This window comes from Mustela nivalis (assembly GCF_964662115.1).
Source record: "Mustela nivalis genome assembly, chromosome: 3".
NCBI classification, from domain to species: Eukaryota; Metazoa; Chordata; class Mammalia; order Carnivora; family Mustelidae; genus Mustela; species Mustela nivalis.
In genome coordinates, this window is record NC_139022.1 from 48952812 (window position 1) to 48980809 (window position 27998).

The following is a 27998-nucleotide window of genomic DNA, read 5'->3' on the forward strand; positions in this document are numbered from 1 at the left end:
CTTGAACTGGTCGCAGTCTTGGTGAGCTCAGAGCACGGCCGGAGGTCAGGCAGACGGGAGTAACTGGACGCTGTTCTCTGAGGGCGCACTGAGGAGTGGGGCCCTGGGCTCTCGGCTCCTCCGGGCCAGAGACCAGGAGGCCGCCATTTGTATTCCCATCCTCCGGAACTCTACGGAAAGCGCTCAGGGAACAAAAGCTCCTGAAAGCAAACCCGAGCGTATTACTCACCCCGGGCCCAGGTAAGGGCGGTGTAATTCCGCCTGGGGCAAAGACACTTGAGAATCACTACAACAGGCCCCTCCCCCAGAAGATCAACAAGAAATCCAGCCCAGACCAAGTTCACCTACCAAGGAGTGCGGTTTCAATACAAAGGAGAGCAGCAGAATTCCAGAGGAGGAGAAAGCTAAGCACGGAACTCATGGCTTTTTTACTGTGATTTTTTTTTAGTCTTGCAGTTAATTTAATTTTTTCTTTTTCATTTTTTTTTCTTTTTTTCTTTTTCTTCTCACCTTTGGGTAAAATTTTTTTTTTAACTGTTACCTTTTTCTTTTTTAAGGTTTTTAAACTAGTTTATCCAATATATATATTTTTTCTTTTTTACGTTTTTCTTAGGTGTTTTCTTTTTTTAAAATTCTTTTCTTTTTTCTTTTTTTTTCTTTTTCCTTTTTGAACCTCTTTTTATCCCCTTTCTCCCCACTCACGATTTTGGATCTCTTCTAATTTGGTTAAAGCATATTTTCCTGGGGTTGTTGCCACCCTTTTAGTATTTTACTTGCCCCTTCATTTACTCTTATCTGGACAAAATGACAAGACGTAAAAATTCAACACAAAAAAAAGAACAAGAGGCAGTACCGAAGGCTAGGGACCTAATCAATACAGACATCGGTAATATGTCAGATCTAGAGTTCAGAATGACAATTCTCAAGGTTCTAGCCGGGCTCGAAAAAGGCATGGAAGATAGTAGAGAAACCCTCTCGAGAGATATAAAAGCCCTTTCTGGAGAAATAAAAGAACTAAAATCTAACCAAGTTGAAATCAAAAAAGCTAATAATGAGGTGCAATCAAAAATGGAGGCTCTCACTGCTAGGATAAATGAGGCAGAAGAAAGAATTAGTGATATAGAAGACCAAATAACAGAGAATAAAGAAGCTGAGCAAAAGAGGGACAAACAGCTACTGGACCACGAGGGGAGAATTCGAGAGATAAGTGACACCATAAGACGAAACAACATTAGAATAATTGGGATTCCAGAAGAAGAAGAAAGAGAGAGGGGAGCAGAAGGTATACTGGAGAGAATTATTGGGGAGAATTTCCCCAATATGGCAAAGGGAATGAGCATCAAAATTCAGGAGGTTCAGAGAACGCCCCTCAAAATCAATAAGAATAGGCCCACACCCCGTCACCTAATAGTAAAATTTACAAGTCTCAGTGACAAAGAGAAAATCCTGAAAGCAGCCCGGGAAAAGAAGTCTATAACATACAATGGTAAAAATATTAGATTGGCAGCTGACTTATCCACAGAGACCTGGCAGGCCAGAAAGAGCTGGCATGATATTTTCAGAGCACTAAACGAGAAAAACATGCAGCCCAGAATACTATATCCAGCTAGGCTATCATTGAAAATAGAAGGAGATATTAAAAGCTTCCAGGACAAACAAAAACTGAAAGAATTTGCAAACACCAAACCAGCTCTACAGGAAATATTGAAAGGGGTCCTCTAAGCAAAGAGAGAGCCTACAAGTGGTAGATCAGAAAGGAACAGAGACCATATACAGTAACAGTCACCTTACAGGCAATACAATGGCACTAAATTCATATCTCTCAATAGTTACCCTGAATGTGAATGGGCTAAATGCCCCTGTCAAAAGACACAGGGTATCAGAATGGATAAAAAAACAAAACCCATCTATATGTTGCCTCCAAGAAACTCATTTTAAGCCCGAAGACACCTCCAGATTTAAAGTGAGGGGGTGGAAAAGAATTTACCATGCTAATGGACATCAGAAGAAAGCAGGAGTGGCAATCCTTATATCAGATCAATTAGATTTTAAGCCAAAGACTATAATAAGAGATGAGGAAGGACACTATATCATACTCAAAGGGTCTGTCCAACAAGAAGATTTAACAATTTTAAATATCTATGCCCCCAACGTGGGAGCAGCCAACTATATAAACCAATTAATAACAAAATCAAAGAAACACATCAACAATAATACAATAATAGTAGGGGACTTTAACACTCCCCTCACTGAAATGGACAGGTCATACAAGCAAAAAATCAGCAAGAAAAGAACCCAAATACATGGAGACTAAACAGTATCCTTCTAAAGAATGAAAGGGTCAACCGGGAAATTAAAGAAGAATTGAAAAAATCATGGAACAAATGATAATGAAAATACAACGGTTCAAAATCTGCAGGACACAACAAAGGAAGTCCTGAGAGGAAAATATATAGTGGTACAAGCCTTTCTCAAGAAACAAGAAAGGTCTCAGGTACACAACCTAACCCTACACCTAAAGGAGCTGGAGAAAGAACAAGAAAGAAACCCTAAGCCCAGCAGGAGAAGAGAAATCATAAAGATCAGAGCAGAAATCAATAAAATAGAAACCAAAAAAACAATAGAACAAATCAACGAAACTAAAAGCTGGTTCTTTGAAAGAATTAATAAAATTGATAAACCCCTGGCCCGACTTATCAAAAAGAAAAGAGAAAGGACCCAAATAAATAAAATCATGAATGAAAGAGGAGAGATCACAACTAACACCAAAGAAATACAAACTATTATAAGAACATACTATGAGCAACTCTACGGCAATAAATTTGACAATCTGGAAGAAATGGATGCATTCCTAGAAACATATAAACTACCACAACTGAACCAGGAAGAAATTGAAAGCCTGAACAGACCCATAACCAGTAAGGAGATTGAAACAGTCATTAAAAATCTCCAAACAAACAAAAGCCCAGGGCCAGACAGCTTTCCGGGGGAATTCTACAAAACATTTAAAGAAGAACTAATTCCTATTCTCCTGAAACTGTTCCAAAAAATAGAAATGAAAGGAAAACTTCCAAACTCATTTTATGAGGCCAGCATCACCTTGATCCCAAAACCAGACAAGGATCCCACCAAAAAAGAGAGCTATAGATCGATATCCTTGATGAACACAGATGCGAAAATACTCAACAAAATACTAGCCAATAGGATACAACAGTACATTAAAAAGATTATTCACCACGACCAAGTGGGATTTATTCCAGGGCTGCAAGGTTGGTTCAACATCCGAAAATCAGTCAATGTGATACAACACATCAATAAAAGAAAGAACAAGAACCATATGATACTCTCAATAGATGCTGAAAAAGCATTTGACAAAGTACAGCATCCCTTCCTGATCAAAACTCTTCAAAGTGTAGGGATAGAGGGCACATACCTCAATATCATCAAAGCCATCTATGAAAAACCCACCACAAATATCATTCTCAATGGAGAAAAACTGAAAGCTTTTCCGCTAAGGTCAGGAACACGGCAGGGATGTCCATTATCACCACTGCTATTCAACATAGTACTAGAGGTCCTCCCTCAGCAATCAGACAACAAAAGGAAATTAAAGGCAAACAAATCGGCAAAGAAGAAGTCAAATTATCACTCTTTGCAGATGATATGATACTATATGTGGAAAACCCAAAAGACTCCACTCCAAAACTGCTAGAACTTATACAGGAATTCAGTAAAGTGTCAGGATATAAAATCAATGCACATAAATCAGTTGCATTTCTCTACACCAACAGCAAGACAGAAGAAAGAGATATTAAGGAGTCAATTCCATTTACAATTGCATCCAAAACCATAAGATACCTAGGAATAAACCTAACCAAAGAGACACAGAATCTATACTCAGAAAACTATAAAGTACTCATGAAAGAAATTGAGGAAGACACAAAGAAATGGAAAAATGTTCCATGCTCCTGGATTGGAAGAATAAATATTGTGAAAATGTCTATGCTACCTAAAGCAATCTACACATTTAATGCAATTCCTATCAAAGTACCATCCATCTTTTTCAAAGAAATGGAACAAATAATGCTAAAATTTATATGGAACCAGAAAAGACCTCGAATAGCCAAAGGGATATTGAAAAAGAAAGCCCACGTTGGTGGCATCACAATTCCGGACTTCAAGCTCTATTACAAAGCTGTCATCATCAAGACAGCATGGTACTGGCACAAAAACAGACACATAGATCAGTGGAACAGAATAGAGAGCCCAGAAATAGACCCTCAAATCTATGGTCAACTCATCTTCGACAAAGCAGGAAAGAATGTCCAATGGAAAAAGACAGCCTCTTCAATAAATGGTGCTGGGAAAATTGGACAGCCACATGCAGAAAAATGAAATTGGACCATTTCCTTACACCACACACAAAAATAGACTCAAAATGGATGTAGGACCTCAATGTGCGAAAGGAGTCCATCCAAATCCTTGAGGAGAACACGGGCAGCAACCTCTTCGACTTCTGCCGCAGCAACATCTTCCTAGGAACAACGCAAAAGGCAAGGGAAGCAAGGGAAAAAATGAACTATTGGGATTTCATCAAGATCAAAAGCTTTTGCACAGCAAAGAAAACAGTTAACAAAATCAAAAGACAACTGACAGAATGGGAGAAGATATTTGCAAACGACATATCAGATAAAGGACTAGTGTCCAGAATCTATAAAGAACTTAGCAAACTCAACACCCAAAGAACACATAATCCAATCAAGAAATGGGCAGAGGACATGAACAGACATTTCTGCAAAGAAGACATCCAGATGGCCAACAGACACATGAAAAAGTGCTCCATATCACTCGGCATCAGGGAAATACAAATCAAAACCACAATGAGATATCACCTCACACCAGTCAGAATGGCTAAAATCAACAAGTCAGGAAATGACAGATGCTGGCGAGGATGCAGAGAAAGGGGAACCCTCCTACACTGTTGGTGGGAATGCAAGCTGGTGCAGCCACTCTGGAAAACAGCATGGAGGTTCCTCAAAATGTTGAAAATAGAACTGCCCTATGACCCAGCAATTGCCCTATTGGGTATTTACCCTAAAGATACAAATGTAGTGATCCAAAGGGGCACATGCACCCGAATGTTTATAGCAGCAATGTCCACAATAGCCAAACTATGGAAAGAACCTAGATGTCCATCAACAGATGAATTGATCAAGAAGATGTGGTATATATACACAATGGAATACTATGCAGCCATCAAAAGAAATGAAATCTTGCCATTTGCGACAACATGGATGGAACTAGAGCGTATCATGCTTAGCGAAATAACACAAGCAGAGAAAGACAACTATCATATGATATCCCTGATATGAGGAAGTGGTGATGCAACATGGGGGCTTAAGTGGGTAGGAGAAGAATCAATGAAACAAGATGGGATTGGGAGGGAGACAAACCATAAGTGACTCTTACTCTCACAAAACAAACTGAGGGTTGCTGGGGGGAGGGGGTTTGGGAGAACGGGGTGGGATTATGGACATTGGGGAGGGTATGTGCTTTGGTGAGTGCTGTGAAGTGTGTAAACCTGGTAATTCACAGACCTGTACCCCTGGGGATAAAAATATATGTTTATAAAAAATAAAAAATTAAAAAAAAGGAAAAATAAACTATTTTGAATTGAAAATGTCATCTCATCAAATCTCAACAGAGATTCCATTTCCTCTCTTCCATTCATTCATATATTCAACACTTGTTCATTGAGAGTTTACTCCAAAAGAGGCAATGCATTAGGTAATGTAGGGTGAATCAATAAAGCCTAAAATCTATTCCCTGACTTGAGAGAGAACAAAACCTGCTAAATAAGCTTTGTACAGATTGTAAATTAATTCACAATATCCAGTCTTCCTTCCTTCCTTAGTAATATGAATCATTACTTTTAGCTTGGCTGACTGAAACTCAAAAAACAAAATAAACTCTCCTTAAGTTTGGCCATATGATCACATTTAAACCAATGAATTTCAGCAATAATGCTATGTGGTACTTTCCATTAAGAAGACGTAGTAGAAAATGGATATTATTATTCTTCCTTTCTGCACCCTCAGAATAGCAAAAGAAAGTGAACCTGCCTTCCTGAGAACATGTTAAGTCTTGACACCAATCTTAGACTGCTCACTTCTGGATTTATTTTATGAATAAATGAAATAAATTTTCATTTTATTTAATCTAGTGTATTTTTTATTACAGGTAGCCAAATCTACTCCTAACTAACATAGAGAAACAAAATGATTATTAAAAATACAAGCTATAATTTGGTACAATCCACTAGAGTGGTACAAAAGGAAGTTCAGAGAAACATGAGGTTATATATATATTAGTAAATTAGCTTTTCTATTCCATATATTTATCTCATATGTTCCTCAGCATGTAGCATATAGAAATATGAATGGTAGAGAAAAGAAATATCCAATATCCTTATTCAATTGAGCTGGGTTATCTATTTGTTCCTTAAGCCATATAATCTCTGTACTTCAGTACAAAAAAAAAAAGATAAATTTTATGTTGTCAGTATCATGACACCAACTGAATATTCTGCTAGCTTTTTCCTGTCTCACAAACTTGAGAGAATTCATAATATTTTCAGAATAGCATTTAATTAATTTTCAGTGAATGGTATTTGGATGCATTAAGTGGCATATGTCACCTATATTAACAAGCTGAGAGATTATTTCAATTGCACAGGGCTTTTAGAGAAATTGTAAGGTCAATGATATCTCTTTTGAAAATTATGTGTTATTTAAAAAGGATTACAGAAAGAAATCAAGAATTATATACCAAGCAGATGAGTTACAAACCTACAAATACACCCAAAAGAAAGCAGGGCATGTAGATTTTGGATTGATGATTTCTGAATTCTTCTTCATTTTTAAAATACAACTCTGTTTTCTAGAAGATATATACTAAAACCTAGAGATAGCATAGCTAGGAATAGATCAAAGATAAATCTTCAAACATATCCTACACTGAGCAGTAAGAAATAATATAATTTATCCCAGAGTAAGTAAAAGATAGTCATTGCGAAAAAAATTTTTAAATAAATTTTTTATAATTGCTAATTTCTGCAATTTTATGACTAACATAAAGCCAGTGGATGAATAAAATGTGGTATACATCCACAACAGAGTACTGTTAAGGCTTAACAATGAAGGAAATTCTGCCATATGTAACAACATGGATGAACCTGGAGGACATCATGCTGAGGTCGGTCACAGAAAGACAAATGCTGCACGGTTTCACTTACATGAGGTATCTAATAATTCATAAAATCAAAGAGTATAATCAAAGAGTGTGGTTTCCAGAAAATGAGGGAAAGGAGAAATTTTAATTACTGATCCATGGACATAAAGTTCCAGTCAAGCAAGACAAATAAGCTCTGGAAATCTATTATACAACACCGTATCCACTGTCAACAATAAAGTATTGTACACTTAAATTTTTAAGAGGGTTGATTTCATGTAAAGTGCCCTTCTCACAATAAAAGAATTTTTTAAAGACAAATATATAACATTTGATTAACTTCCATATATATGGAAGTTAATATATAACATTATATATACTTTTATATATATAATAAACATATAACATTGATATAGCCTCCATATCACAAAGAACTGTGAGTTAGGATCGCTGAATTCTATCACTAACATGTACGTGGATTTTTAAAGGAGTTAAATATTTTCCATGTATAAAAACCACAATACTGTTATTGAATATTTTTCTGAATAACCTTCACCAAGATAAAAGGTATATTCAAGATTTAAAAGAGTACTATTAAACATTTCAATTGGTTCTAAGATTCCAATTAACTAGCATTTACTTTTTAAAAAGGAGATATTGCTCTGTAATAATATTTTTCCTAAGTTAAAATGAATCAAAATGTAGTATATAAAGTTATTTTACAACTGCAATTGTATATTTCATTCACTAAATCATTGCCTAACCAGTTTAAGAAAATAATTCTCAACAAAAGAATGAAAAAGGAAGAATGTCATATTTACTTTTTTCATTCATAAACAATATTGAATGAAAAAATACTTGGGTCTCACATGTCTTCACAGCATAACACTGGAATAAATTATTACCAATTCAAAGTTAACATTACAACCTTCCAGCAACCTTAATAAGCTAATCATAAACCATATTGAAAATATGTTTTTCACATATTATTGAAAAGTTAGCACAGGAAGTTGGCAATAAGCAGCAATGGGAGATGATGGCAAAGTGAAGAGGTGGAGAAAGAGAACCAATGCAATTATCATCAAATATTTGAAGGGCCTGCATATGGGAAATGAAAGAGTGTTGTGTTTTTTTGTTTTTTTGTTTTCCTTACGGCCTCCGGGAAGGAAAACTTAAACCAAAGTTAGAAAGATAGATTTCTTTTTTATATAATGAAGAATCTTTCATAGTATTTAAGAGTGGAATGACCAGGGGCGCCTGGGTGGCTCAGTGGGTTAAAGCCTCTGCCTTTGGCTCAGGTCATGATCCCGGGGTCCTGGGATCGAGCCCCACATCAGGGTCTCTGCTCAGTGGGGAGCCTGCTTCCCCCAGCCCCTGCCTGCCTCTCTGTCTACTTGTGATCTCTGTCAAATAAATAAATAAAATCTTTAAGAAAAAAAAAAAACTAGAATGACCTGCCTTGGGAAATAGGGAGTTCTGAATCTTTGTTAATTTTTAAGCAAAATATGATTGTGGACTCTTTGCAAATGGGTCTACTAGAGATTTGTTCATTGGATGAGGACAACATGATCAACAATATTTTACTATTTTATGATGTATTTGGTTCAATCATTCACTATATATTTCCTATATAAGACACACTAAATTAGTTTCTGCAGGTTTCTCATAGAACACACCTTTTTCAACTGTTAATTTCACAACACAGATTCTATAATCAAGTCTTGCTAAGTGCTTATTGTTAAAACACTCTGAAAACCAAAGAAGAAGCATAAAAGATGGCATTTCAAGCACAGTGTACAAACAAAGCTATGTTTCCCTCTTTGTAAAATTATTTATAAATCATCTGCTATACATACTCTCTGACTAGATGCATAAAGGTCTGCAACAACAAGTAAGAAAAGTATTTTCCTCTATAATCAGGACAGTATTTTACCAGTTTGTTTAACAGCTAAATTTATAGGCTAGGTTTTATTTAGGCTTAATAATACAGATTCCTAATTCCACTTTTAGAATTTTTGATTCAAAATTCTAGAACAAGGACCAAGAATTTACATTAGAAATAAGGACCACACTTTAGGAGGCGCAAGATGGCAGAGGAGTAGGAGACCTAAACATCATCGGGTTCCCAAGTTCTGCTAAACAGTTGTCAAACCATTCTGAACACCTACAAACGCAACAGGAGATGGGAGAGAGGGAGAGCAGCAATTCTAGGAACAGAAAATCGACCACTTTCTGGAAACGTGATTCTGAAGCAACATACAAGAAGAGAGACCATGGGGGGAGGGGCTGGCTCCTGGCAAGCAGTGAAGCAGCAGAGCATAAAATCAGAACTTTTAGAAGTATGCTCCACTGAGGGACAGGGGCTAAGTAGCAGGTGGAGCCCTTGTGGGGACAGTGTGGTCTCAGGACTAACTGGGTCACAGAAAGACCAGGGGTATCTGAGTGTGGCAGAGCTCCCAGGTATCGGTGCAGGGAAGCCAGTGGTAGAGACAGAGCAGAGGTGGTGCTCTCAGCTAGAGGTGAGCCTAAACCGTGATCTGAGGAACAGCTGGGCCATTGATCTTCAAGCAGAAACCCCTCAAGTGGCAGATCCAAGAGACCCCCTCCTTCCTTCTCTGGGAAGAGTAGTTTGGGAGCCTGCAGCAGGAATCTTCAAGGTTTGGAGACTCCAAATGGGACTGTGCATGAGATAGAAATGCCTGATCGCAGGCCAGGGAGGCACAGAGCATGGCCAGAGACCAGGGAGATGGGAGGGATTGACTGATTTTCTCTGAGGGCACACTGAGGACTGGGGCCCTGAGCTCTCAACTCTTTCGAGCCAGACATTGGGAGGCCACCATTTTCATTCCTGTCCTCCAAAGCTCTATGCAAAGCACTCAGGGAGCAAAAGCTCCAGAGAGCATAAGGGAGCAGATTACTTAACCTGGCCCCTGGCAAGGGCTGTGCAATTCCACCTTGGGCAAAGAAAATTTGAGAATCACTGCAACAGGCCCCTCCCCCAGAAGATCATCAAGAACATCCAGCCAAAACCAAGTTCACCTATCAATGAGAACTGAGGAACTCCAGGGCTAGGGGAAAGCAACACAAAGAATTCATGGCTTTTGTCCCATGATCTTTTACTCTTTCAAAGTTAAATTTTTTTTAATTTAATTTTTTCTCATTCTATTTTTAAAATTTTTCCTTTTTCCCATTTTAGTGTTTTTTAAATAATTTATCTTATCAACACCTTTTTAAAAATCTTTTAAAAATTTCATTGTTATAGTCATATTTTATCCCTTCATTGTATTTAGCTTTATTTTTTTGTCTACATATAGTTTTTTTTTTCCTTTAAAATTTCAGGGTACAATTTCTTCTAGTAGACAAAATATACACTTAATCTAGCACATGGCTTTGCTCTAGTCTCCAGCCTAAGCACATTCTCTCCTCTTTTTTTTTTTTCTTTTTTCAGTCAATTTCTTATCTTTTCGATTCATTTTTTAGAATCATTTTAAATTTTCAACTTTACAGTCATGTTCCATCACTTCATTGTGTTTACCCTTATTTTTGTATATATATATATATATATATATATTAGTTTTTCTTTCCTTAAAATTTTGGGAGGTCGTTTCTTGTAACAGACCAAAATACACCCAAAGTCAAGTTGTGGTTCTGTTCTATTCAACAGTTTAATACATTTTTTTTCTTTTTTTCCTCCTTTTACTCCCCCCGGTTTCAGGTCTCTTCAGACTTGGCTAGTATATGTCTTTCTGGGGTCGTTGCTACCCTTTTAGTATTTTGTTCTCTCATTCATCTATTCTTATCTCATTCATCACCTTATAAAATGACAAGGTGGAACAACTCACCACAGAAAAAGAACAAGAGGAAGTACCAATGGGTAGGGACCTAATCAATACATACATTAGTAATATGTTAGACTAGAGTTCAGAATGATGATGATGAAGGTTCTAGCTGGGCTCAGAAAAAGCATGGGATATTAGAGAATCCCTTTCTGGAGCAATAAAAGGACTAACATCTAACCAAGTTGAAATAAAAAAAGCTATTAAGGAGGTACAATAAAAAATGGAGGCTCTTACTGCTAGGATAAATGAGACAGAAGAGTTAGTGATATAAAAGACCAAATGATGGAGAATAAAGAAACTGAGCAAAAAAGAGACAAACAACTACCAGACCACAAGAGGAGAATTTGAGGTAAGTGTTACTATAAGATGAAAAAATATTAGAATAATTGGGATCCCAGAAAAAGAAGAAAGAGAGAGGGGGCAAAGGGCTCACTGGAACAAATTACAGCAGAGCATTACCCTAATTTGGCAAAGGGAACAAGCATCAAAATCCAGGAGCACAGAGAACCCCTTTCAAAATCAATTAAAATAGCTCCACACCCATCATCTAATTAGTAAAACTTACAAGTCCCAGCAACAAAGAGAAGATCCTCAATGCAGCTCAGAACAAGAGGTGTGTAACATACAATGGTAGAAATATTAGATTGACAGAAGACTTATCCACAGGGACCTGGTAGGCCAGAAAGGACAGGCATGATATATTCAGAGCACTAAATGAGAAAAATGTGCAGCCAAGAGTACTATATCCAGCTAGGTTGTCCTTGAAAATGGAAGCAGAATAAAAAGCTTCCAAAACAAACAAAAGCTAAAGGAATTTGCAAACACCAAACCAGCCCAGTAGGAAATATTGAAAGGGATCCTCTAAGCAAAGAGAGAGCCTAAAAGTAACAGATCAGAAGGAACAGAGACAATATACAGTAATAGTCACCTTACGGGCAATATAATGGCACTAAATTCATATCTTTCGATAGTTATTCTGAATGTAAATGGGCTAAATGTCCCAATCAAAAGATACTGAGTATCAGAATGGTTAAAAAAATAAGACCCATCAATATGCTGTCTACAAGAAACTCATTTTAGAACTGAAGACACCTCCAGATTGAGAGTGAGGGTGTGGAAAACAATTTACCATGCTAATGGACATCAAAAGAAAGCTGGGGTGGCAATTCTTATATTAGATCAATTAGATTTGGAGCCAAAGATTATAATAAGAGATGAGGAAGGACACTATATCATACTCAAAGGGTCTGTCCCACAAGAAGACATAACAATTTTAAATATCTATGCCCCTAACATAGGAGCAGCCAATTATATAAACTGTTTATATAAATTGTATAAACAGCAATAACAAAATCAAAGAAACACATCAACAATAAAACAATAATAGTAGGGGACCTTAACACCCCCACCCTCACTGAAATGGACAGATATCTAGGCAAAAGATCAAAAAAGGAAATAAAGGCTTTAAATGACACACTGGACCAGATGGACATCACAGGTATATTTAGAACATTCCATCACAAAGCAACAGAATACACATTGTTCTCTGGTGCACATGGAACATTCTTCAGAATAGATCACATCCTGGGGCACAAATCGGGTCTCAACTGGTACCAAAGGATTGGGATCATTCCCTGCATATTTTCAGACCACAATGTTTTGAAACTATAACTCAATCATAAGAGGAAAGTTGGAAAGAACTCAGATACATGGAGGCTAAAGAAGCTCTTACTGAAGAATAAATTGGTCAACTAGAAAATTAAGAATTTTAAAAATTCATGGAAACAAATGAAAATGAAAACACAACTGTTCAAAATCTTTGGGATGCAGCAAAGGTGGTCCTCAGAGGAAAATATATAGCAATACAAGCCTTTCTCAAGAAATAAGAAAGGTCTCAAGTACACAACTTAAACCTACACCTAAAGGAACTGATGAAAGAAGAACAAATAAATCCTAAACCCAGCAGGAGAAGAGAAATAATAAAAATCAGAGCAGAAATCAATGAAATAGAAACCAAAAGAAGAGTAGAACAAATCAACAAAACTATGAGCTGGTTATCTGAAAGAATTAATAAAACTGATAAACCTCTGGCAAGATTTATCAAAAAGAAAAGGGAATGGACCCAAATAAATAAAATCATGAATGAAAGAGGAGAGATCACAACCAACACCAAAGAAATACAGACAATTATAAGAACATATTATGAGTGGGGCACCTGGATGGCTCAGCGTGTTGAAGCCTCTAACTTTGGCTCAGGTTATGAGCTCAGGTTCCTGGGATCGAGCCCCACATCAGGCTCCCTGCTCAGCAGTGAGCCTGTTTCCCCCTCTCTCTCTCTGCCTGCCTCTCTGCCTACTTGTGATCTCTGTCAAATAAATAAATAAAATCTTTCTTTTTAAAAAAAAAAAGAACATATTATGAGCTAATATACACCAGAAAAATTGACAATCTGGAAGAAATAGCTGCATCCCTAGAAACATATAAACTACCAAAACAGAGCCAAGAGGAAATAGAAAATCTGAACAGACCCATAACTAGTAAGGAGATTGGAGCAGTAATCTAAAATCTCCCGACAGAAACACCTGGTCGGCTCAGTTGGTTAAGCCACTGCCAGGGTCCTGGGATCAAGTCCTGCATCAGGCTCCTTGCTCAGCAGGTAGCCTGCTTCTTTCTCTACCTCTGCCGGCCACTCTGCCTGCTTGTGTGTACACGGTCTTTCTCTCTCTGTGACAAACAAGTAAATGAATAAAATCTTTAAATAAAATAAAATAAAATCTCCCAACAAACAAGAGCCAGTCACTTCCAAGAGGAATTCTACCAAACATTTAAAGAAGAATTAGTACCTATTCTGAAACTGTTCCAAAAAATAGAAATGGAAGGAAAACTTCCAAACTCATTTTATGAGGCCAACATTACCTTAATCCCAAAACTAAACAAAGACCCCATCCAAAAGGAGAATTACTGACCAATATCCTTGATGGAACATGAATGCAAAAATTCTCACCAAAATACTAGCCAAGAGGATCATTCACCACGACCAAGTGGGTCCTGTGCTGCAAGGTTGGGTCAACATCCGCAAAAAAATTCTTGTGATACATTAGTAAAAGAAGGAACAAGAACCATAGGATACTCTCAATAGATGCTAAAAAAGCATTTGACAAAGTACAGTACCCTTTATTGTTCAAAACTCTTCACAGTGTAGGGATAGAGGGTACTTACCTCAGTATAATCAAAGCCATCAATGAAAAACACAGTGAGTATCATTCTCCATGGGGAAAAACTCTGAGGTTTTCCTCTAAGGTCAGGAACACAGAAGGGATGTACACTATCACCACTGCTATTTAATATAGTACTAGAAGTCCTAGCCTCAGCAATCAGAAAACAAAAAGAAATAGAAGGCATCTGAATCAGCAAAGAAGAAGTCAAACTCTTTCTCTCTGCAGATAAAATGATACTTTATGTTGAAAATCCAAAAGATTCCACTCCAAAACTGCTAGAACTCATACAGTAATTTTATATCCTGACACAGTAAAGTGTCAAGATATAAAATCAATGCACAGAAATCAGTTGCATTTCAATACACCAACAGCAAGACAGAAGAAAGAGAAATTAATGAGTTGATTTCATTTACAATTGCACCCAAAATCATGATACCTAGAAATAAACTTAACAAAAGAGGCAAAGAATCCATACTCAGAAAACTATAAAGTACTCATCAAAGAAATTGAGAAAGACACAAAGGAATGGAAAAACATTCCATGCTCCTGGCCTAGAAGAACAAATATTGTGAAAATGTCTATGCTACCTGAAGCAATCGACACATTCAAAGCAATCCCCATCAAAGTACCATCAATTTTTTTTTCAAAGAAATTGAAAGAGATTTCTTTCAGAACAATAATCCTAAACAAATAATCCTAAAATTTTTGTGGAACCAGAAAAGACCCCATGTAGCCAAAAAAATGTTGAAAAAGAAAGTCAAAGTTGGTGGCATCACAATTCCAGACTCCAAGCTCTATTACAAAGCTGTCATCATCAAGACAGTATGGTACTAGCACAAAAACAGACACATAGATCAATGGAACAGAACAGAGAGCCCAGAAATAGACCCTCAACTCTATGGTCAACTAATGTTTGAAAAAGCAGGAAAGAATGCCCAATGGAAAAAAGAGAGTCTCTTCAACAAACGTTGTTGGGAAAATTGGACAGCCACATGCAGAAGAAAGAAACTGGACCATTTCTTTACACCACACACAAAAACAAACTTAACATGGATGAAAGACCTCATTGTGAGACAGGAATCCATCAAACTCCTGGAGGATAACACAGGCAGCAACGTCTCCCTAGAAACAGTGCCAAAGGCAAGGGAAGCAAGGGTAAAACTGAACTATCAGGACTTCATCAAGATCAAAAGCTTTTGTAAATATCTTCTCCCATTCCATGGTTTGCCTCTTTGTTTTCCTGTTTCCTTTGCTATGCAGAAGCTTTTGATTTTTATGAAGTCCCAAAAGTTTATTTCACTTTTGTTTCCTTTGCCTTTGGAGACATATCTTGAAAGAAGTTGCTGTGGATGATATTGAAGAGATTACTGCCTATGTTCTCCTCTAGGATTCTGATGGACCCATGTCTCATGTTGAGGTCTCCATTTTGAGATTTATCCATTTTGAGTTTATGTTTGTGTACAGTGTAAGAGAATGGTCCAGTTTCATTCTTCTACATATAGCTGACCAGATTTCCCAGCACCATTTATTGAAGAGACTGTCTTTTTTCTACTGTATATTTTTTCCTGTTTTGTTGAAGATTATTTGACCATAGAGTTGAGGGTCCATACCTGGGCTCTCTAGTCTATTCTACTGGTCTATGTGTCTGTTTTTATGCCAATACCATGCTGTCTTGGTGATCACAGCTTTGTAGTAAAGCTTGAAATCAGGTAACATGATGTCCCCACTTTTATTTTTGTTTTTCAACATTTCCTTAGCAATTCGGGATCTCTTCTGATTCCATAAAAATGACAGTACAGACAAAAGGTTGATATCCAGGATCTATAAAGAACTCCTCAAACTCAAAACACACAAAACAGATAATCATATCAAAAAATGGGCAGAAGATATGAACAGACACTTCTCCAATGAAGACATACAAATAGCTATCAGACACATGAAAAAATGTTCATCATCACTAGCCATCAAGGAGATTCAAATTAAAACCACATTGAGATATCACCTTACACCACTTAGAATGGCCAAAATTAGCAAGACAGGAAACAACATATGTTGGAGGGGATGTAGAGAAAGGGGAACCCTCTTACAATGTTGGTGGGAATGCAAGTTGGTGCAGGCACTTTGGAGAACAGTGTGGAGATTCCTCAAGAAATTAAAAATAGAGCTTCCCTATGACCCTGAAATTGCACTCCTGGGTATTTATACCAAAGATACAGATGTAGTGAAAAGAAGGGCCATCTGTACCCCAATGTTTATAGCAGCAATGGCCATGGTCGCCAAACTGTGGAAAGAACCAAGATGCCCTTCAACGGACAAATGGATAAGGAAGATGTGGTCCATATACACTATGGAGTATTATGCCTCCATCAGAAAAGACGAATACCCAACTTTTGTAGCAACATGGACGGGACTGGAAGAGATTATGCTGAGTGAAATAAGTCAGGCAGAGAGAGTCAATTATCATATGGTTTCACTTATTTGTGGAGCATAACAAATAGCATGGAGGACAAGGGGAGTTAGAGAGGAGAAGGAATTGGGGGAAATTGGAAGGGGATGTGAACCATGAGAGACTATGGACTCTGAAAAACAATCTGAGGGGTTTGAAGGGGCGGGGGGTGTGAGGTTGGGGGAACCAGGTGGTGGGTATTGGAGAGGGCACAGATTGCAAGGAGCACAGGGTGTGGTGCAAAAACAATGAATACTGTTATGCTGAAAATAAATTTAAAAAAGAAAAAAAAAAAAGCTATGTACCCATAGTACTGAAAGAGAATAAAATGTGATACTGAAAAAAAAAATCAAAAGCTTTTGGACAACAAAGGACACAGTCAACAAAACCAAAGACAATTGACTGAATGGGAGAAGATATTTGCAAATGACATATCAGATGAAGGGCTAGTATCCAAAATCTATAAAGAACTTATCAAACTCAACACCCACAGAACTAATAATCCAATCAAGAAATGGGCAGAAGAAATGAACAGACATTTCTGCAAAGAAGACATCCAAATGGCCAACAGACACATGAAAAAGTGCACAACATCACTCGGCATCAGGGAAATACAAATCAAAACCACACTGAGATACCACCTCACACCAGTCAGAATGGCTATAGTTAACAAGTCAGCAAATGACAGATATTGGCGAGGATGCAGAGAAAGGGGAACACTTCTACACTGTTGGTGGGAATTCAGGCTGGTGCAGCCACTCTGGAAAACAGTATGGATGTTCTCAAAACATTGAAAGTAGAACTACCCTACAACCCAGCAATTGCACTACTGGGTATTTACCCTAAAGATACAAATGTAATGATCTGAAGGGGCACATGCACCTGAATGTTTACAGCAGGAATGTCCACAACAGCCAAACTATGGAAAGAACCTAGATATCCATCAACAAATTAATGTATAAAGAAGAGGTGGTGTATATACATATATATGTGTGTGTGTGCATGCATGCACACACACACACACACACACACACACACTGGAATGGAATACTATGCAGCCATCAAAAATTGAAATCTTGCCATTTGCAATGACGTGGATAGAACTAGAGGGTATTATGCTAAGTGAAAGAAGTCAATCAGAGAAAGACAATTATCATATGATCTCTCCAATATGAGAAATTTGAGAGGCAGTGCAGGGGTATGTGGGGGGCATGGGAGGTAGATAGGGTAAAAAATGAAACAAGATGGGATTGGGGGGAGACAAACCATAAGAGATTCTTCATGTCATGAAACAAACAGAGGGTTGCTAGGGGGTTGGGGGGTAGGGATAGGGTGGATGGGTTATGGACATTGGGGAGGGTATGTGCTATGGTGTGTTGCTATGAAATGTGTAAGCCTGATGATTCACAGACATTTACTCTTGGGGCAAATAATACATTATATGTTAACAAATAAAAAATTAAAATAAAATACAATCTATCCTTTATATGATCTTAAAAAAAAAAGACGTAAGGTCCACACATGATACACAGTCTATGAAAATGCTTTTACAAAGAGTGCCATAGGATAACGACTGTCAAAGTCATCTTTTTCACATTCTTCAAAATGCAAATAGATAATTTTAAAAAAATTTTTATTGTAGGGCAATTAACCTAGTTAGTTCAGTAGAGTGGGGTAATTAGTATGGACTCTGAAGCCAGTCTACCTAGGTTAGGACTCACATGTACTGCTACTAACTATATTTCCCTGGACAAATAAACTCTAAGTGCATCAGTTTTCTTGTCTATAAAATGAGGACAATATGAATATCTAGGTATAGTGTTGTAATGATTGATGAATTAGCCTAGACTTGTGCCTGACATTTAGTAAGAACTCAATAAATGTTAGTTATTGTCCTCCTTTATGATCCATCAAGGCAAAATACTTCTTGAAATTGGGATTCAACAAGGATCAAGCAAAAATTCTGTACATTTAAATGAATTAATTTTTATCATCTTCCCTGTTTTTCCAGATCAAAATTTTCTCATCTAGAGACTATGCTGTCACTATGTCATACACCTAAAACTAATATAACATTATGTTAACTGGAATTAAAACTTATAAATAAGTAAATAAATAAATGAAAACAAATTTAAAAAATAGAGACTATGCTGTAAAAATTTGTCTTTCAAATAAGGATTCATTTGGGCATTTGAGCATATTCAGACCTGCCTATATCACAACACCCCTGGGGATGTATATTGGTTTTCTTGGGCTGCTATTACATAATACCATAGAGTTAAAGTCTTAAACACAAGAAATTAATTTATTTTCTCATAGTTCTGGGGGCTAGGATTTCCAAGATCAAGGTGCCACCTGATTCTGTTTATGGTAAGTACTCTTTTCTTGGCTTTTAGATGGAAGCTTTCTCACTATGTCTTCACATAGAGGTGAAAACAAGCTCTCTGTTGTCTTTCCTTATAAGGACACTAGTTCAAACATATCATAGCCTACCATCATTACATCATCTCCACATTGCAGGTTATAGTTTTAACAAATGAATTTTGGGGGACACAATTAAGTCCATAGTACAAATGTTAAGTGTATAATTGGTATTTATAAGCATATATAGAAATTTCTATTCAATCAAAAACACTAAAAGGCAGCACTTCAGTCACTGGCAAAAGATCTCACACTAGAATTAATAAAAGTCTGATTGACTCTATGAAAAGCTTGTTTGACACAAAACCTCAGAATAAAAACAGAACATGCAAAGTAATCATCCATTTTTCGAGATTCTTTAAGTTCTACTCTCATATCAGATCAGATCACTAGGAAATTGTCTTCATGGAAATTATTACTTTAGTTTTCTATAACATTGCCTTCACAAAACTATGATTTGAAGTGTTTTATTTTTCATTTTAAAGACTTTATATAAAAATGGTCCATAAGAACATTATTTGATGCATTCATAAGAGGCTATTTATATATTATATATACCACTTAAAATATTTTTCACTGTCACTTAAATCTTTATATATAAATAAAAGAGTATCCTAAGGATATAAAGTGTACAGAGAATAAGTGTTAGGGAAAAAATCCTTCCTCAATGATGTTTTCTCATTATAACAATATTAATAACCACATTAACAACCATAACATTTATTAACATTTATTGGACCCTTACTATGCACAAGGTACCAAACCAAGTGTTTATATGTTTCCATAGTTTTTTCTCATGAAAAGCCCTATAATATGGATAGCAGTCTTATCATAATTATCAGGTTAAAAAATTAGTCAGCAGAATTAAATAATTTGACCTAAGATTCCAAGTTATGAGTTTCAGAATTAAAATACAAATCTGTGTGACTTCAGATTGTCTCATTCTAAAAATTTACCCACTTAAAGAATAAAATCAGGAGAAAATTTCATTTTCAATTAAATATAGCTGCAGCTCCAGGTTCTTTAAGTCACTTTCCAAAAAGACAAACTTATCTTCCCCAGTAATCATGTTAACAACACCTACACAGATGATTCTACTTTTGGAGCTGTTCCCTGTGGTCTTGTAAAACTGGTGATCATTATCAATGATCATGCATACAGGGTAACCCAGACAAAATCATCTTCCCCATGTGGAAAAAAAAACCAGTCAGTGATGCTACAGAAATCAAGGTTTAATGAATCACATCAACACAGTTTTCTTAAAACCTATCATTTGACAGTTAAAATATTCAATTAGGCATTTGTACAGTTATGTGAAATAATGGCTTTCCATGGTAATGACTGATATGGGAAAGCCAAATATCCAGTATGAATGTGAGGAGGAGACTAAAAGTTTATGTTCAGAGGTTGTACATTCTCTGGTCCCAACAAAGATGAAGACCATTTCCCCATATTCTTCACATGTCTTTAACAAAACAGTCCTCAGATAATCAACTTAGTTCAAACATTTCCCCATAAGAAACAGCAAAGATGCTGTAAGTATTGAGGGCTTCAAACCATTCAGAATCTTTAATGAGACAAATCTCACTAGTATTATTTACGGCTTGTACCAGAAGTTTGATGTCATAGAAATCAGATTGACTCTTCACTGTAGAGGCAATTTTTATATGTGTATCCTCTTTATTGCAGATCAAATCTTTAAATATGTTGCACAACCAGAAACCTCTATTTGTCCACTTGGGTTGAGAAAACACTGGCAAAATACTGCTTAATTATTTCATTTCTGACCCTAAGTATTAGCATAAGAAGGACATCAATAAAAGCAAAAGAACCATCCATTGCCTCAGCACCATCTGTGAATATATAAAGGTCAACCCTATCCAGAACTCACTTTGTTAGGGATTATCTTTTACCTCTCTACTGTAATAACAGTTGAAGAATAAAATGTTTTATTTTATATTTATTTTTTATATTTTATTTTATTTTATGTATTTTATATAATGTTTATATATAATTTATATTATATGATTTATATATTTTATTTATATATTTGTTATATATTTTAAATATTTATATTTATTTTATTTTATTGATCCATAAACTTTATGTCGGTTGGTACAATGAGATTCAGAAACTCCTATAAGATTTACTCAATGTCAAGAAATTAAACAAAAGTATCGATCTCAATGAAAGCATCACTAATGGATCCAGATGGCTATCTCACCTATGGTCATATATGAAAATATTCAGAATTTGCGCTTTCTTAGATGTCATACTTTTCCCTTGGTAGTGAATTCATATAAAGCAGAAACAAGTGTGCTCATTCAGATTTATAAAGATGAGAAGACAATGACCAAGGATGACTACATGTTTGGTAAGTTCAAGTCCACAAATAGCTTTTTATAATATGTGCATTGCTCAGAAGGAAGAAAGGTCACATAAATTCTCAATAGGTTTGCTGTTGACAGAGAAAGAGGGAAAGAGAATAACATTTGACCTAGGACCATTTGGGGGGTGTTGTCCAAGAAGCTGAGCAATATAAACCTGTAGATCATAAGCAGAAAGACAAAAAAATCTCTTCCAAGAACTCACCCAAATTCTGTTCCTGTACTCTCAAAATAAGTTATTCAGGAGAAGATAAGAAATTGCAAAGAAGATTAGCAATGAGCACGTGAATGCAATGAAATCATCAACTGGCTGGGGAAAAGAAATCATACTGCGGAGGAAGAAAAAGTTTTGAGTATCTGCAGAAAGATGCAACCCTGTCATCATGAGGTTATGATAGCACTCAGGGGTTATGGCCAGCAGGAGGCCAAGAGGCTTATGGAATAAAGATCCTCCCCATGGAGAAATGTCTATTGGACCCATTACTGAAGAGAATCATTAAAGAACAGCTAGACAAAAACCTGAAAACTTAATATTTGTAGACAAATCTGGTTAGTGGCAGATTAAAATCATATATTGAGGTACTGTATAGGAAGATTTCTGATCATTCTAAATACTTAAGAATGTGCATACCTCTTCACTTAATCAATATTATAAAAATGGGAGAAATATTTATGCTAATTTATATACTAAAAACTAGTAATCTGTGCAAATACTAAAAAATAAATGTAATTGTTCTATGAACTGGAAAAGGACAAGCAAGTTGCACTCAGAAATGATAGGTTCTAAAACTTATTGTTTAAACCAAAAGTGTACTGAAAATAATTTTAAAATATCAAGCGAGTTTTTTAAAATGAAATTAATATCTCCTATGAAGTTCTTACTATTTAAAATTATATTCAAGCATAATTTATGCCAACTCAGTGAATTATGGTTCTGAAGAAAGACAATACTCTTCCTCCTTCTGTACTTTTAAAATCTTACAATTATATTTAAAATTCAGTGATTTAATTACATAATAAATCCACTATTATTAACCACCCAACTACTATGTTTTAGATGTTATATTACACAAATATAATTTGGACATGATTCATCTCAGTTATCTCAGAACTTAATGGAAGTGAGAATCATCTACATAATATATTATAATAATATATGGATTACAATTATATTCATAAAAAAAGGTCTAGTTATCTTAAAAGGAAACTCTTGAATTAATATTATCCCTGTAGTACTCTTTTAAAAATACTTTTATTTTTATTTTTAATAGTTCCCATAAACAATGATATCAAAATGACCTTTAGTTTTGAGAGGTAAAACGGTGTACTTTGATGGAGTATAAAATGTCAGATGTACTACAATGTACTACAATATTTGAGTAATTGGAGAGAAATCCCCTGAATGCAGGGGAACAAGAGAAACAGTGGATACCTAGAGAAAATGGATAAGATAGATGAAGAAGTCCAATGTGGAAAGAAATAAAAGAAACTTTACATATATTTCCTAAATTTTCCTATCTTTGTTTTCCAGGAATATAATGTGAATAATAAATCAACTGAGCCTAGTTTATATTTAAGTTGTTTTAAAATTGTTAATTAAAAATTTCTATGTTATAAAATATTCTTCCCAAATTTGTAAAAAGTCCTACTAAGTTTAAAATAGCTTCCCACTTCATAATGTTAATTTTCTGTAAAAGGTTTATTCCTATAACATAATAAAAGCCATATATGAAAAACCCAAGTTAATATAATACTTAGTGGGGAAAAACTGAGAGCTTTCCCCTTAAGGTCAGAAACAAGATAAGGATGTCCACTCTCACCACTTATTCAGCATAGTATTAGAAATTCTAATATGGTGAGTGCTGTGAAGTGTGTAAACCTGGCGATTCACAGATCTGTACCCCTGGGGATAAAAATATATGTTTATAAAACATAAAAAATTTTAAAAAAAAAGAAATTCTAGTGACATCAGTTAGACAACAAAAAGAAATAAAAGACACCCCAATTGGTAAGGAAGAAGTAAAACTTTCACTATTTGCAGGTGAAATAATACTGTATATTGACAACTCTAAAGACACCACCAAAAACTACTAGAACTGGTAAATGAATTCAGTAAAGTCATAAGATTCAAAATCAATGTGAGGAAATCTATTGCATCTCAATACACTAATAATGAAGAAGCAGAAAGAGAAATTCAGAAAACAATTCCATTTTTAATTGAAGCAAAAAAATAAAATATCTAGGAACAAATCTAAGCAATGAGGTGAAAGACCTGTACTCTGAAAACTATAAAAGAGTGATGAAAGGAACTGAAGATGATACAAAGAAATGGAAAGGGATTCCATGCTCATAGACTGGAAGAAAAAATATCGTTAAAATGTCTATACTACAGGGCGTCTGGGTGGCTCAGTTGGTTGGGCGAATGCCTTCAGCTCAGGTCATGATCCTGGAGTCCCGGGATTGAGTCCCACATTGGGCTCCCACCTCCACGGGGACTCTGCTTCTCCCTCTGACCTTCTCCTCATTCATACTCTCTCTCTCACCGTCTCTCTCTCTAATAAAAAAAAAAAAGTCTATACTACAACAAAGCAATCTACATTTAATGAAATCCCTATTAAAATACAAGTTTTCACAGGGCTAGAAAAAATAATCCTAAAATTTATATGGAACCACAAAAGACCCCAAATAGTCAAAGCAATCTTGAAAAAGAAAAGCAAAACTGGAGGCATTGCAATTCCAGACTTCACGTTGTTTTTCACAGCTACAGAAATCAAAACACTGTGGTACTGGCACAAAAAAGACACACATATCAAGAGAAAAGATTAGAAAACCCAGAAATAAACCCACAATTATATGGTCAATTAATCTTCAACAAAGCAGGAAAGACTATGCAATGGGAAAAAGTCCCTTCAATAAATGGTATTGGGAAAACTAGACACCTACATGCAAAAGAATGAACTGGACCATTTTCTTATACCACACAGAAAAATAAATTCATTTAGGATAAAAGACCTAAATTTGAGCCCTGAATCCATAAAAATCCTAGAAGAGAACACAGGCAGTAATATCTCTGACATCAGCCATAGCAACATAGCCTCCCTCCTGAGGCATGGGAAATAAAAGCAAAAGTAAACTACTAGGACTATATCAAAATAAAAAGCTTTTGTACAGCAAAGAAAAAAAACAACGCAACTAAAAGGCCACCTTACAGAATGGGAGAAGATATCTGTAAATGACATATCTGACAAAGAGCTAGTATCCAAAACAGAGATAAGTTATACAATTCAACACCCCAAAAAACAAATAACGCAATGAAAAAATGGGAAGAAGACATGAATGGATATTCCTCCAAAGACGACATCCAGATGGCCAACAGACATATGAAAAGATGCTCAACATTAGTCATCATCAGGAAAATGCAAATCAAAACTACAATGAGATATCACCCCACACCGTCAGAATAGCTAAAATAAAAAACACAAGAAACAACAAGTTTTGGTGAGAAAAAGGAACCTTCCTACACCTTTGGTGGAAATGCAAACTGGTGCAGCCACTGTGGAAAACAGTATGAAGATTCTTCTAAAAGTTAAAAATAGAGCTACCCTACAATCCAGCAATCACACTGCTGGGTATTTACCCAAAGAATACAAAAGCACTAATTCAAATGGATACATGCACCCCTATGTTTATAGCAGCATTATTTACAACAGTGAAATTATGGAGGCAGCCCAAGTGTCCATCAATAAATGAATGGATAAAGATGTAGTATATACACACAATGAAATATTGTTCGGCCATAAAAAAGAATTGATTCTTGCCACTTGCAATGACTTGGATGGAGCTAGAGAGTATAATACTAAGAGAAATAATTCTAAGAAAAACAAATACCATATGATTTCACTCATATGTGGAATTTAAGAAACAAACAAAAAAATATGCAAAGGGGGGAAAAAATAAAGAGAAAGAGAAAAACCACAAAACAGACTCAGCTAAAGTGAACAAACTGACAGATACCACAGGGAAGATGGCTGGAGGGATGGGTGAGATAGGTGATGGGGATTAAGGAGGGCACTTGTCAGCACTGCATGATATATGGCATTGTTGAGTCACTGTATTAGCCATCTGAAACTAATAAAACACTGTAGGTTAAAAGAATAAATAAAAGTAAATAAAAATAAAATAAAATAAAATAAAAGGTTTGTTGCTATATGTAGACAGGGACATTTAAGAAATATTTCTCAACAAGTTGAGAAATAATTTACTTACAATTATCCGATATTTTTGAAGAGAAATATTCCAAAAGACCTAAAATACTTGCTTCCTTCAATTCTGGTGGTTCTTCTGATTTACTCATAAGTAAAATATCTTTTTGTGAACTTTTACAGACACAGAAACCAATAAAAGCAGTTTTTCGCAAATTAGAAGTGGTTGCATACAAGCAGATTTCTGCAAGAATTGTTATATACATGTAGACTACATTCCAGGCCCAGGAAATGTCTTCTACCTTGCAGCCTTCTTCCTAAAATGAGAAAACAGTTATTAGATAATCAAGGGACATTGTCATAATTAAAACTATATACTATACTTACAATAAGAAATATCTTCAAATTTTATAGGATTGTTAAAGAACCATAATCAACTAATAGTTCTAAAATGTACTTATTAAAAAACGGATTTTCCATGGGTAGATTGCATAAAGTCTAGCTCAAAGAATAAAAAATACAAAGAGCTAAAAAGCATATAAAGAACAATTTTTCAATTTCCTTAGTAATCAATAGAATATAAATCAATCCAATGAAATATCACCTCCCCATATTACATTTTAAAGAATCTTTTTTTATATAAAGCTCAGTCATTGTGTGCGGCACTTAATACATTTTTCATTGGAAAGCAAGGCAATTATATATTCTGGAGATGAATTTGGAGAGCCATTCTACAAATATTAAAAAAAGTTTATAGTCTATCATTTAGTAATTTAATTTTATGAATCTATTCTAAAGTAATAGTCATAAACACAGATAAAGATTTTATGTACAAAAATACCAGCTCAACATTATTTGCAATTAACTGTGAATAATTAGAAACAGACTCAATATTCAACAATGAAGTAATAGTTAAATTATCTCATGCAGACCAAAATATAAATTTTAATAATATGTCATTATAATGAAAAATGCTTTCATAATATATTTTAAATTTTGGAAACTAAACCATATATGACTATATGATCTCAAGTTTGTTAATAAAATTTAAAGTCCTTCTGATGTGTGTGTGTGTGTGTGTGTGTGTGTGTGTGTATAATCTATTTCCCTATCTTTACATCTCTATATCAATCTATCTGTAGTGTGATATATGATAAATGTGCTTTTACTTTCACATTTAATTAAAATTTTTATCACAAGGCTATGCTCATTATAAGCCCTAATATGATATACAATTTAAGTAGTGGCAAATATAAAAAATTGTTTCTCTTCAGGTCTTTTAAAACACCTAAATTAACAATATACCGTTACCTGGTTTTGAACAGACATAATGCTTGAAAGGAAATCTTTCATTAGTTCCATTAAAGCTTTTAAGCAGGCCATGTTTAGTTTGGCAGCCTCCCCAAGGACCAACAAAGCCAGTATTGAATCCAACCTAGGAATTTTGTGAGCAAAACAACAGACCTTAATTAAAATAACAATAAACAATTTTTAATGAAAAAATTGGCCAGAGTTAATGAGTATCTCAGATTACCAAATACATTTACTTTTAATAAAGATAGGTATTGGTTGACACTGTTTCTCTTTAAAGTCTTCAAGAAAGAACTACATTTTGGCAAGATATTTGAATTCAGAATAGAGTTCTATCGAAACTCTGAGAGTAATAAATACTATAAAAGATATTTCTTCACAGATCCTGTATAATAAGCAATCAAGGGCTCTGGTTCTAGAGTGTCCCCAATATCTCACAATAGTTTTTGATTTTTAACTTTCTACAACTAAGAAATGAATTGCAAAAATGTTTTCCTGTAAAAAAAAAAAAAAGAACAAATTTAAAAATGACCTTCCCAAAAGTCCAAAAGTTCAAAGTACTTGATTTTACAAAAAGTATAATTTCTCAAAATCTATATTTCTGTTTGATTAGAAGACTGTCAAGATTTATCATTCAAAGTAGTATATGGTAACTGGAAAATCACACAAGAATTTATTAGTCATAAATGAACATGTATTTGATAGTTTCAGGAAATTATACATTAAATGATATTTTCACCCTACTGAAAGAGATAGTTTGAAGGAGAACTATAAGAATGCAAATGTATATTCCTCTACCTAGACCTGCATATTGCCTTGATTTATAAGCCATTGATAAAGAGTTGTCATATTTTACAATTTGTAGTTCACAACTGTGATATTTCAGGCCAGTAAGCCAAGTTCATTATCATTTTCAAAAGGAAATACCTCTAATCATGAGGAAA

At 35.3% G+C, this 27998-nt stretch overlaps 1 protein-coding gene across 1 annotated transcript in view; it reads right to left on the minus strand.

The window, feature by feature from the left end:
- The window catches only part of TMEM232 (transmembrane protein 232), a 292765-nt gene that overhangs the window by 209887 nt on the left and 54880 nt on the right, over positions 1-27998 (minus strand). The window contains exons 10-11 of the mRNA XM_082723721.1: positions 27055-27178; positions 25808-26060 (exon numbers count right to left, since the gene is read on the minus strand). Of these exons, the coding sequence (XP_082579847.1) occupies positions 25808-26060; positions 27055-27178 (377 nt within the window). The remainder of the gene's footprint in view (positions 1-25807; positions 26061-27054; positions 27179-27998) is intronic.